Here is a 13055-nt window from a genome sequence, read left to right as displayed (position 1 = left end):
GAAAACGTAATATTTCTTAAATGTCATGGAAAGTAAATCTAAAATCTAAACCTATTTAATACATCGTAAATAAATTAAATGAGGATTTCAAACAGAAAATTGAAAAAATTCCTTTTATATTTACATACGTCAGTGTCACCCACTCTGTCAGCTGACTGCAAGATGCGTAGTTGCCATAGTCAAAATATGTTTTTTCCGTATTTTCAAATTTTTGAATTAATAAAAATCCAGAAAATAAAATTATTTCAAAATAACCACAACTATAAGTATTTTGTTTCAAAAAAACATGAATTTTTCATGATTTCTTAAATCTTCATCGAATTTTTTTATGAATTTCAATGTTGATTGGCCATTATTCTTATGACATCACGGAATTTCCACCGCACGATTGGTCAAAACTCTAATCAAGCTTTGAAAACAAGAAGCCGGCGTCAGCGCCCGTCACTGTCATATTGACTAATGTTTTCATTTTCCAGTCTTGAGTCGCGCAGTTAGACGTGTATTACACCGAAGGAAAAGCCAAGGAAAAGCGTTTTCCGTTTAAACACAAAGGAATGGACAGTCAATTAGACACTTGAAGCTCTGTTTAACACGCGATTTTCCCTATTTAATTACAGGATACGCTCCACAGGAGCTCTGGAAATTTGTGGTCGTGTTTAAAGACTGGGATATTTCGTGCATTTGTGATGGGAGTACAGTTCCTGATTCCTTTAAGGAAAACTCATATTTAATAGTGGTAAGTGATTAGGAAGATCTTCAGGAAATAGCAATACCACGAAGTGAATCGTATAGGCATTTAATGGGGTATTATTCAGAATTGGTTCTGGGCTGGGCTTTGATGCCCATTAGCTTCGCCTGTTGCTGAAGAATGGTGAAACCTTCTGTTCTAATTTTAGCCTGGCACGCTTGAATATATGTACGTGTTTAAATTATGAGTTCATAAGGAAACTAAGGATTTCAGGCTCATATTTAAATTTGTCAAGCAGCTGCAGCTCAGGCTTTTCACGCGTAGTAAGTAGAGAGCATTTAGGCACTAAATCATCGTTGAAGAGTTTCAACTGAATGGTGGATTTCAATAGATCCTAAAGGTGGCTGGGCTTAAGGTTAGGTCAGAAATGAAGGGGGCGTCAATTTAGCACCTCAAGCAGTGGAGCTGCACAGCTCTATATTAAGTGGGCGACTGCTTCAATTATGGTAATAATATACCTTCATTTTCATTCATTATTACATAGCGTCGACTGGGCCTATTTCCCCATCAGTTTCTGCTAATGAAATTGTAATAAGTTGCACCACAGACGTGCAAAATGCAGTGAAAATAAACCTTCAAATCAATTATGGTTTAGGGGACAATATTCATTGGTATTTGTACCAGTGTTTGACCAGAATTTAAATTACGTCCATAAGTTTTAATTATATGGACTTTCAAAAAGCGTATAGAATGTCCCTCTGGGAAACTCCAGGCATATTCAAACTCTTGATTTTAATGCGATTTTCTCGCAGCAAATAATCCAATAATCGCTCAACGCTACTTCTAATAAGAAACCGAAATAGAGCAGGGTTTAGTACATGTAAGCTGACCTTGCATATAGATGATTTCGCAGTTCGGAGCTTCGATACGGATCGCAGAAAATTGTGCCAAAGGAAACTAAGTGGATTGTTGCGTGCTGGGTTTAACGCTAAAACACGCTAATTCCCAGTTAAAACCGGGGTTGAAACGTGTTTTATGCCATCACCAGTGATTTTTACTGTAATGTTAACCGTGAATGTCTTCCACACACGTAGTTAGTAAAGAGGATGTTATTCCTCTGGAAATACTTGGGGAACCACTTTTTTTACTCTCTCCTAGTTACTAAAACGAACTAAAAATAGCCCAAGAGTCTGGTTTTGTCTTGTACCAGATTTTTTTCTTGCGTGAACAAGGGGTTTTGTACTCGAAAATTGGTCGCAATCCCGATGGACTTCAAAGCAGGACGAAAGCGCTAAGTTTTGAAGGTCGCATGCAGTTCGAAATGGTCAGGAAAATAGAAACATAAGCGAAGACATGGAAGCTCACGGAAGAGTCCTGCAATAATCACTCTCCACTACCACCTCCAACTCTCTTCAGTTCTATGAGATTCATCCATATCACTCCTTTGACGCCTCATAGGCCTGATTGAAACGTACAGGGTGACTTTAGAATTTTTTCTCAAGTTCGACTGCTGCATAGGGCCGGCCTTAGCAAGTGTGATGCCATGGGCGAAAATTTGAATCGCTCCCCCATTGCCCTCAAGAAAACCCAGGAAAGTCCGCTACCCTTTCCGGTCGGCCGCTCAACTCCCATAAGGCCGGTACTGCTGCTGTGATGCAATCCCTCGTATTCCCATCATCTCCGCTTGATCGATTCATTAAACACCCATTATCATCTACGAGCAAAGATGGGAAGGTCACACTCGAGCTGTTTCACTTGCAAATCCTCCAACGCAGTCATCTTCGACGATTCCGTTTTCTCGGTTCAGTTTTATTTTCGTTTAGTGCCCTCAATGGCATCGAAGTGAGTATGTATGTACGTGGGCTGTGATCTATGACATTTCAACACTATTTATGTACGCGCATTGAGGAGAAGTACCTGCTTAGCTTTATATGTAAAAAAGTGAAAGATACAAATAATTGCTGGCTACAAGTGTAGACACACAATTCGTGGCTATTTATATGACTGTTAGATGCACAAGGAAGTTCCAACCGTGCTGTTTTCGAAACGACGACATGTCGACACACATAATTTTTGGCTCTGGTACTACATGCTGAGCAGCGTTGCCTATTTTATGTTAACTTCTATACTCTTTAATGCTTATGCTTCTGGAGGTTAGTTCAGGTTGGAAGGTCACTTCATGCGTGGCCCAAGGAATTAATTTTTATTTTCTTTCGACGGTCACCAGTATAAATAGACAAAATTGATGGTGACACACCGAAGGAGTGGTTAATAGGTAAATCACTGGTGAAATTTAGTGACAATACAATTTGGGCTGACTTCAGCTTTAATGGCATGTCTTTATTATCCACTGCAGGAAAATATGCAATACAGTCCTCCAGAGACTGTGTGCTGTGAAGTTTTTTTTTCAAAATATATAAAAAAGCCAAAAGTAGGAAATTCAGCATTTCCCTCTCTTCACCCTTCGCTAGTGTTCCGATTTTAAATTTCGAATAAATTTTTAAAAGGACGAAATAAAAAAAAGGAGATATTAGAGCAACTCAGAAGAACTACAGGGTGAAACATATCATCATGGAGATATTTCAGGGGACGATAATAATCTGCAAAATATTAAAAAAATTCTAATAGATCCATCGTCAAAAACGCACTATTTTCGAACTACAGGGTGTCTATGTTTCACATTTTTTCTTACATTTCTAACGTATGCGTTGAGTTGAATTTTTGAAATTTCGTACGCGTATTCTCTATAAGACCCTTTACAACAAAATGTCAAAGTCGTCGGTAGATATATACCGGATGTTATGTTTTTTGGGACATGCACTATTTTATGTTTTGTTTTTTTTTTTGTAGAGACCCTGTATGCGTTCTAATACCAAATATATATTCTTTCGTCAATTCTTTAACTTTATGTTCTCTTCCAGTATTTTCGTCTTTCACCGTTTTTGTAGAATTTGCAAAAATATTTATCGATACAATTTAAGAATGTAAAAGGAGTAAAGAAAAAAAATTATCCGGCTCAGTTATCAACTATCTGAAACAATTCGTAACATCTAACTAAATTTCTTAAAATAAAAATAAATCTAAACGAAAACAAAGTTATAAAAATTGTTGAAAACGTCTCCCTCCTACTAAGATGCAGGTCACCACTCTTTGGCTGATAGACTAACAGACATTGTCAAATATTCCAAGAGTATTGCAGATGATGTTGAATGAATCCACTATTCTATTTCGCAATTCCTCTTCTGTTTCAATTGGGGTATGATACATCAATGATTTCAGATATTCCTAAAAAAGTCCAGACTCTTCAGGTCGGGAGATCTAGGAGGCCATGACTGAGTTTCTCAATCAAAACAAAAGTATTAAAATGGCTGAAGCTCAGTCATGGAATTCTATCTTGCAAACCGAAATATGTAAAGTGAACTTTTCTTAACTTGCATCGATAGATATTTTTGCAAATTCTAGAAAACTACGAAAGATACGAAAATACTGCAAGAGACCAAAAAGTAGAAGAGTTGAAGAAAGAATTTAAATTTGGTATCAGAATTCATATAGGGTGTTTCAAAAAAAGTACAAAGCATAAAATAGTACATGACTCAAAAAAATATAATGCCCTGTATTTGGCTACCGACGGTTTGACATTTCGTTATAAAAATCATAAAGTAAGCTATAAAATCATATATAAAATAGGTGTACGAAATTTCAACAATTTAATTCAAAGCATACGTGAGAGAAACGTAAAATATGAGAAAAAATATGAAGCTTTGCCACCCTGTATATCAGAAATGGTGTATTTTTGACTACGGGTCTATTAGCATTTTTTAAATTATTTTACAGAGTATTATCACCTCCTGAAATATCTCCTGGATATGTTACACCCTGTATACACAATGGACAAAAAGTATCACGACCAAGCAATAACCAAATGCTAAGAGTTTCCGGTTTCTCTCTCATTTGTAGGGGTTCAGATGTTTCACCTATTTTCATGATACATTTCTATTTCTTTTAGGCGACAATGATCCACACGTTGCTGCCGCCAACCCGTCTGAGTCCGTCCCTGCCACTTTCTGGAGAACAGTGAAGACCGTCGATATAGGGAAGAAGCAGCCCCAACCGGTGCTTCTTCAGCCGCCTCGGTGACCGCCCTTGGAATGGCGGCAATGGCGAGACGTCGACCAGGGGGGGGCGCCGACGCCGCCGAAGAGGACATCGCCGCCATAGCCAAGCAGATTTCCGACACTGCCGAGGTCATTTACCAGAACTGGAAATCGAGGAATTTGGCACCAGCGGATTTGATCGCGTGTCACGCAGCAGGGGATACCGACAAGTTGGGGTAGGTCTCCATGATGGAGAAAACTGAGGGAATTTCGATGGTGGAAACGCTCCCAGGATAGATCAGGGAGTTTATTTTCGGATTTTCTTGTAGGACGTTGTGGGTATAGTATAGTCCAGTAGTGTGTCGTATCTCCCGTGACGACGCGTGTTTGTTCACTTGTCTCTTACTATCTCAAATGATGAAAAATCTCTGTTTTGTTCTAGTGGTCAGGGTTTAAAAATAATGATTTTCTCACTATATTGAGGACGATCAATCGTTTCAATTTTCAATAATTCAACGGTTTCTTATGCAACGCGACACTTCCTTTTTTTATCGGCAAAGAACCGTTTTCTAGTGTCGTTGATCTAATTTACCATTTCCCGATATGTTTTCCACAGTCTCTAAATCGGGAATTCAAGACGAGCAATGAGTGGTGTGCGTGTGTGAGTGAATATGTGAGGCGTCGCAGCGATTAAAAATAGGATGAAAACGAGCCACGAGGTAAGCGAATTTTACACACGTTTAATGGGCTTAAGAGCCGAGAATTTAATTCGGCAATCAAACGGATTTTTTTCCGTATTCATCCAGTTGTTTAGGCTACGAGCTGGCATTCAATTATCTCGAAGTTAGTTCGATTTGTTTCCTGATTGATCCCACCTTCAATCGGCTTAAGCCGTCCCAGTTGAAAACTTTATTATTGGCCGAATTCTAAGAAATAAATGCCAAAAAACGGAAAAATGGGACAGAAACAACGTTTCATGTTAGATATTTGCCCAAAGCATTTATTGACGGGACGGAAGATGACTTGGAACAGCTGTGCACATTACTGCGTTTGAGACTACTCTCCCCGCCTATAACTTGTTTGATTGATATTTTCAAAACGATGATTCAATTTGATGTAGAATCATGGGGCTACATGAAACCTAGAGAAACCCGGGGAAAACCACACGCAGGGGTCAAAATAAGTCATTTAACATGCAATTTTCTACAGGTCGATGTTGAAGCCCCAGCCGCCGGTCAAGCCGTCCATCGACTTGCTGGCGCAGGCGCCCAATATGGACAATAATCGTCTTGAAAAACTGGTGAAGAATTTCGTGCACGAAGATAAAGCCCGGTTGGCGGCGCAAGCCGCTTGCAAGCCGATGCCTAGCAGCATCCAATACGCCCTGCAGAAGTTCGAGAAGAATGCTGCCCCCGTGGTGGTGGAAAACGGCTTCGGGGGGGGCGCCAAAAATTCGCCGACCACCGGAGGCAACCCAGGAAAGAAACTTAATAATTACGGACAGATGACCATAGAACAAGTAAGTATTTTATTCACAGATCATTTATTCACTCTGTATAACAAACCAAAGGTCTTATGACCACTTATTGGTATTTGTTCCGTGGAATAATGGGGCGTAAAATTGGACAGAGATTACGCTATTTGATCTGCGGCCTATTGTTGCAATAAGTGAGCCAAATAAGTTCGTAAGGTCATGGGTATAGTCTAATTTCGTACTATAGAGGTATAGTCTCATTTTAACTGGACTTAATACATGCAATATTTACCTGAAATTTCGGCCAATGGCAATCACTCTAATGGGCAGGATTATCCATCAATCATTTGCGTTATTAATCATCGGTTCTATTATAACTAAGTATGTGCCAACGTATGATCCGTGCCTCATCCTGTTGGCCTATTTATTTAAAAAAAAATGCGTTAAAATACCATGTCAAGATTGTGTCGTTTATTGATTTTGGCGGGTGTAAACGCAATCAAATCTTGAGTTTTTTGCGTGTAAAATAAACCGGGTGTCCCATATCGTCATGGAGATATTTCAAGGAGCGACAGTAGTGAGCAAAATAATTAAAAAAATATTTTTTGGTCACGTATTATTTTATGCTTCTTTGACTTTCTGTCTTTTGTAGTATTTTCGTAGAATTTGTAAAAATATCTATAGATGCAAATTGAGAATATAAAGAAAGTAAAGGAAAAAAATCATTCGATTCAATTATCAACTATTTAAACCATTTAGTAACATTTAATCAAATTTCTAAAAAGGAAAATAAATCTAAACAAAAAGAAAATAATAAGAACTGTTGAAAATGTCCTTTAAAAAATGTGAAACTTTGCATCCTTGTATATTGAAAATAGAGCGTTTTTGACCATGGGTGTATTAGTATTTTTTAATTATTTTGCAGAGTACTATCGCTTCCTGAAATATCTCCATGATGATATATTATTCCCTTTGTATGTACTGCGTATCCCAATTGGATTTTACATATATGGAGGTCTCCGTTACCATAAGAGGTACACAGCTAATTACATGGGGAATGTCTCAGAACAAGAAACTTATACTTGTTTTAAAAGTTGCTTTAGAATTTACCGTTTTCCAAAAAAATAGAAAAAAGAAAAACCTTGCATTTCTAACTTTGTCCTGCAGTTTTTAAACCAAGCCGAAAGTGATTTTGAAGATAAAACCTTATTTAGTCACTTTTTTAAGCAAAATACGTTGACGTATCAAAAATAATTCCCAACCAGGTGGGAATTCTTTAAAATTTTTACCCGAACCAGTATACCTTACGGTAACCAAGATTTCCATATGAGTATAAGCAATTTGGGACACCCTGTATTTGGGGACACCTGTACACGACACATTCACGTAATCCTCGCCGTATTGCTTGAATGGCTGGATTTGTTCTGTAAAACTACATTATTTATTTTACAGACTTACCCGTCACCACTGAACAAACTCACCCACACCGCCACACCCGCCCCAAAACCGCAAATATCCCCCAAACCGCCCCACCTTTCGGACACCATAGAAATGACCTTGCCCCCCGATTTGAACCCAGCGGCGTTGCAAACGTGGCCCCTGAAAAATCGCGTCATCGGCACCGATAAGGTGTCGGGCAAAAAGTCCGTTACCGGCAACAGCATACCCACCCCCTATGGGGGTCATAGTAATGGTACTACCCCCGGTAATGGGTCTCCTACACTGGGTCGGTTCGGAAGTGGGTATTTGCAGAGCAGGGAAAACAGTAATGCTCAGGAATATAGTACTCTACCCTCGAGGGTGTCCAAGACCACTATTGATGAGGTAAACTTGATAGTTAATACAATGTAGCTCTTTATATGATTGCGCGAATTTTTATTGCACTTTTGCCTCTCCGTTGACAGGTGGCATTGGAGGAAAAAAGGCTGATTAACGCTCTCAAAAACGGCGAGGTTGTGAACGAGGAACCGGTGATCGAGGTACCCTCAAGACACATTATCCGGGAGCCTGAAAAATCTCCCGAGGGAATCACCAAATGGGGCCTTAGGAGCACACCGAAACGTCCGGAGCAGCAGGTAAGAATCTGTGCGGTTTTAATTATTTCATATACAGGAAGCACTTTTTACTATTTTTAGGTTCCTCATCCGGAATTGACTTCGACCCAAAGACTGCACCTGCGCCAGTCCTCAGCGAATCCAGTGCGGCCCTTCTTGACTAGGGGTTCTGTAGCTGAAAGGGTCCTAATTTTCGAGCGCTGTCCAAGCGATTTTTTGCTGGACAAAAGGGTGAGAGCACACCCGGTGTTACAAGCCAGCAAACCTCAGGTGAGTGCTTACTGTATAATAATAATTATTATTCTATGCTGGTTAGTTGCCAAATCGTCAGGAAATAATTGCTAAATCATATTCCTCAAATTTTGTCGTTAGTTAGTTTGGATCTTAGTAGATCAAATAACAAATATATTCTACAAGGACGAAGATCCAACAACAATGAACAATAAATTAAACCCAAATATACTAATGTGTTCTTAAAAAATCATTCGCCATATTGTTAAGAAACGGTAGCTGGATCTGAATCTTAATATTTTTTCCAACATAACTAACTATCTTTCAGTCTTATTCCTAATATTTTATGGAGTACTTGATTGTTTAATTAATAATATAATATAGTATTAATAAAGTTGTTTAATACTTGATAGGCCATTTCGTTGACCTAAAACTTTTTTTAAACAACCATGATTTTTTGAGAAAATATAAAATTATCCTTGTAGAATAGTAAAACCGGAAACAGCCTCTATATCGAGTATGATCAGTCACACTTTTCGAAGTGACAAGTCGCTGTGGTAGTAAACCTGATCCATAATAAAGTAATACAAAGTATTTTACAAACAAAAACAGGTTTCTATGAATGTGGGCTAGCCCAATACGTGGCGTGGGCCTTAAATTTCACTTTTATGATATTACTGACGACTTCCCAAGTGAAGGACAGCAATTGTTTGTTTATTTGGCAACTGAAACGTATTTGTTATTATTTTATTACGGTTTTTCGATAAAATAAGGGCTTTTTTCAGCCTTCCATTAAACCTTTATCGTTGCAACACACGACGCTACAGAGGCACGTCCGGGCCCATCGCAACGTCAACATCCCGAGATTCCACTATCCGGCTGGCAAACCGGGTCCTCCAGGTCAAATTGAGACGATTAGGGCGAAAATCAAGACAGCCTTCGCACAGATCGGCGAAAGGGCTTCCAGGTAAAAAAATTATTATGATTTTCAATTATTTCTTTGATTAATTGGTTGTCTTAGAGAACATTTTAGGGCGATAACGGAGGCCTGCCAATTGCCGCTCTATTGGAAAACTGCCCTGTATTTGGCTGCGTGTGCGGATAAAGGAACATGCACCCTCGAACAATTTATGACATTTTGGCAGGGGTAGGTCCTGTGTCATCGTAAAAATTCATTGAATGTAATGCTTTCCTGCTACAGAATGTCTGCTGGTAGCCATGACGCAGCCGCCCGCTTTGTGTACATCCTCACGCGCGGGAAAAGGCAATATTTGGTCCCTGAGGATTTTATTCCTCTAGTTCAGGATGTAGTGGAAACCCATCCGGGTCTCACTTTTCTCAAAGAGGCTACTGAGTTCCACTCAAGATATGTTCACACAGTAATCGCCCGCATTTACTACTGCGTAAACCGATCTTGGTCTGCAAAAATCTCTGTTGCCGAGCTGAGACGCTCCAACTTGCTCACGGTGATCCAGCTGCTCGAAGAAGAGGAAGACATCAACCAAATTACGCAGTTCTTCAGTTACGAACACTTCTATGTGATTTATTGCAAGTTCTGGGAGCTGGACCGGGACCATGATTTATTTATCGACAAGCAGGATTTGACCAGGCACAACGATCACGGTGAATTGGATTGTTTTGACTTGTGCAGTGGTTATTATGGGTGATTTCAGCTCTGTCCTCACGCATAATCGAGCGTATTTTCTGCGGCTGTGTGACTCGCGGCAATAAACGCCGCCAAGAAGATAGCATGTCTTACACCGACTTCGTGTGGTTTTTGCTCAGCGAGGAGGACAAGTCGCACCCCACCGCCATTGAGTACTGGTTTCGTTGTATGGATCTAGATGGTGATGGGTACTTATCAATGTACGAATTGGAGTACTTCTACGAGGAGCAAATGCAGCGCATGGAGAGCATCGGCATTGAAACTTTACCTTTCCAGGTGACTTCCGCCTCAATTTCCACATTCAACAAAATAATTTCTGTTCTTTCAGGATTGTCTCTGTCAAATGCTTGATATGGTCAAACCGAAGATTCCCGGTAGGATTGCTTTGAGCGATCTGAAGAAGTGCAAAATGACCCCGATTTTCTTCGATACTTTCTTCAATTTGGAGAAGTACCTAGATCACGAGCAGAGAGATCCTTTCGCCTCGCAGAGGGATCACGATCTTGATGGCATAGAGGTGCTTCCAGCAACCAATACTTATTAACCGATAAAAACTATTTAATTGTTTTTAGATGTCTGATTGGGATCGCTACGCCTCTGAGGAGTACGAGCTGTTGGTTGCAGAAGAGGGTGGAAATGAAGGCAACGACAGCATGTAAGTTAATATTTTATTAATAAATTTTGCCTGAATTTTTCAATTGTATAGAAAAAGTTAAAGTAGTTCTGGTAGATTTAATTTAATTCCATCTTCTGGTGTAGGTTTCACTGACCCTCTTAGATGTTTATTTGGTTATAATGAGGACTTTTGGAGGATGGAAAAGATACGATTTTTTCATATCTTTCTAGGAATACTCAGTATAACTGCTAATCCCTCGTTTGTCATATTTGGTCATGAGTTAAACTGATATATTCTGCATTCGTTTAACATCAACTCCCGGCTAATTTACGAAAATGTCTGTTTATTTTTTTCCACGACCCCCGATAAAAGTAAACATAATACCAAACAAGTGATTAATGACCACAGTCTAGTAAACAACTGTGACTAAAAGAATTAAGCTATAGTATTAGTCAATTATGTAAAATATACTTTGAGAAAAATTTAGGTCTTATCCTGGTTTTACAGAAAATTTCCTTTCAAAAAATATTTTCAATAATTACTTTAATGTCTCATCTGCCACCCTAGAAATATAGAGAATAATCCGTTAAAGATAGGTATTTTTAAAATTTAAATAAACTCAAGTCTTGTTGTAAATTACTTTAGCCCCTCATTCGCCAAATTGTCAGAAAATTGTTTGATTTTTCTTTCAATTCTACTTGTATAGTGATATTACATAAATAGATGATGAAGGGATAGGGAATGAGGACAATACTGATTTGGAAACGCCACTTTAATCAATTTAAAAGAAAATTTATTTTTTGGTGATTTTCTTTCAAATTTTTACTAGAATGTTACATAAATTAACCACGTAGATGTTAACTCACCCAAATTCTCTTTACCAATAAGTAGGTTATGGTAATATAAAGTTGACATTCAATACATAAGCAAAGGGATAGAGAAATTAGAATATTCCATGTAAAATCTGAATTAAATCCCCCAACGGCTAGGTTTATCCCGCATATTGAAACTCCTCCAAATCCCACCATTTCTTGAACAGTGGCGTTTCCAGCGAAATATCTCTTATTGTTTACTAATTCATTGTATTAATTTGTGTTTAAGGGAGTACGAATGTGGCTATGATAGGGTAAGATAAACAGAGAAAAAATATCCTCATGGGTACTAACTCTACCGTTTTAATCGGACCTAATGTGTGTCTTCATGGCTTATTTGCGGTCTAATGTCGAATTTACTAATAAAATAACATCAGTTTGCACGTGAATGCTGAAAAATAGATTTCAAATTCCTTATTTTACGCTTTGATAATTGGCCTTAAATGCTAATTTGTCCCAAAAACAGCAAAATTGAAGACTTAGTTTATGATTAAAATTGCAGCTCGTCCGATGAGCCCAACGAGGAATTGCTCTCAGAGAACCTCGAAGAGGCTTTGGAGATGTCCGATGAGAGCGAAGGCAGTATTTAAAAATGAACATTATACCTAAATCATCAATTTTAATTGAAGCTCTTATAAGAGCGTCTCCACGAGCGTCAACTACCATCTAGTCCTACGAATTGTCTCTAAATAAGTATTCTAAATAGAAGTGCCGTTGCTTATTACTACTCTTACTACTTAAGGCTTCTAGCACTTGAAGAGTATTCATAGTAACTAGAGAATCCTATTAATCGACGACCTAAAGCACAAATAATACCAAGAAGAGTGTGATTTTTTTACGAACCCGTAGCACGACTAGGAAAGCGACTATTTTGTATTTTAGTGCATATGTAATTTATAAGTCTCCCTCGAATTGATATAGTCTAGTCATAACGTTTCAATTAACCCTTGAATAAGTTGAAACTTTTATTCAACACTGTTGAACTATATAGGAGCAAGTGTATTCTATTGGCTTTAAGTATTGAATTAGGAAAGTGTGCTTACAAAGTATTTATTATTCAAATAATGTTATATTACCAGTGTTTTAAATTCTTGAAGGGCACAAGAATGCAACTGTACATTGTGTCCTTTAAACTAGGCTTTGTTGTGTGAAATTTCGTTTTAAGCGAATGTTTGAGACAAATTATTGTTGTTTCTCATAATTTATCATTATATGACTTGCAGCTAATAATCATTGTTATATTAATGAGTTTATTGTATAGTTTATTACTTAACATCACTATTGATATTACTGTTTTTAGTATTTTTAATGCAGTTTTATAAAATCATGAATTTCACTAGTCATTGTCTGCATAACTTTT

The 13055-nt window shown here is 38.2% G+C and overlaps 1 protein-coding gene across 5 annotated transcripts; it reads left to right on the top strand.

Annotated features, from left to right (window-relative positions):
• Positions 1 to 459: 459 nt before the first annotated feature.
• LOC136415064 (serine/threonine-protein phosphatase 2A regulatory subunit B'' subunit beta-like) lies at positions 460 to 13043 on the top strand. Of its 5 annotated transcripts, none has more exons than XM_066399438.1 (14): positions 460 to 736; positions 4695 to 5018; positions 5992 to 6301; positions 7709 to 8080; positions 8161 to 8331; positions 8392 to 8580; positions 9327 to 9508; positions 9563 to 9688; positions 9743 to 10164; positions 10215 to 10483; positions 10536 to 10724; positions 10780 to 10862; positions 11925 to 11949; positions 12198 to 13042. In XM_066399438.1, the coding sequence occupies exons 2-14, from the start codon at positions 4837 to 4839 to the stop codon at positions 12207 to 12209; spliced, it is 2532 nt and encodes an 843-aa protein (XP_066255535.1). In that variant the 5' UTR covers positions 460 to 736; positions 4695 to 4836; the 3' UTR covers positions 12210 to 13042. The 5 variants fall into 5 exon arrangements, with proteins under 5 accessions (XP_066255535.1, XP_066255536.1, XP_066255538.1 ...); XM_066399439.1 differs by having other exon boundaries at positions 10780 to 10866; positions 11929 to 11949; XM_066399437.1 differs by lacking the exon at positions 11925 to 11949 and having other exon boundaries at positions 461 to 736; positions 12198 to 13041.
• Positions 13044 to 13055: the final 12 nt, after the last annotated feature.

This window comes from Euwallacea similis, chromosome 19, assembly GCF_039881205.1.
Source record: "Euwallacea similis isolate ESF13 chromosome 19, ESF131.1, whole genome shotgun sequence".
NCBI classification, from domain to species: Eukaryota; Metazoa; Arthropoda; class Insecta; order Coleoptera; family Curculionidae; genus Euwallacea; species Euwallacea similis.
Note: the sequence above shows the minus strand (reverse complement) of the source record. Positions and strands in the feature narration are given on the sequence as shown.

Bases quoted from the DNA above. Each gene is read 5' to 3' on its own strand.
- LOC136415064 (XM_066399437.1), top strand. From the start codon at position 4,837: ATGGCGGCAATGGCGAGACGTCGACCAGGGGGGGGCGCCGACGCCGCC. The intron at 8,081-8,160 runs GTAAACTTGATA...CTCCGTTGACAG, and splicing joins CCAAGACCACTATTGATGAG to GTGGCATTGGAGGAAAAAAG. The intron at 10,484-10,535 runs GTGACTTCCGCC...CTGTTCTTTCAG, and splicing joins TTGAAACTTTACCTTTCCAG to GATTGTCTCTGTCAAATGCT.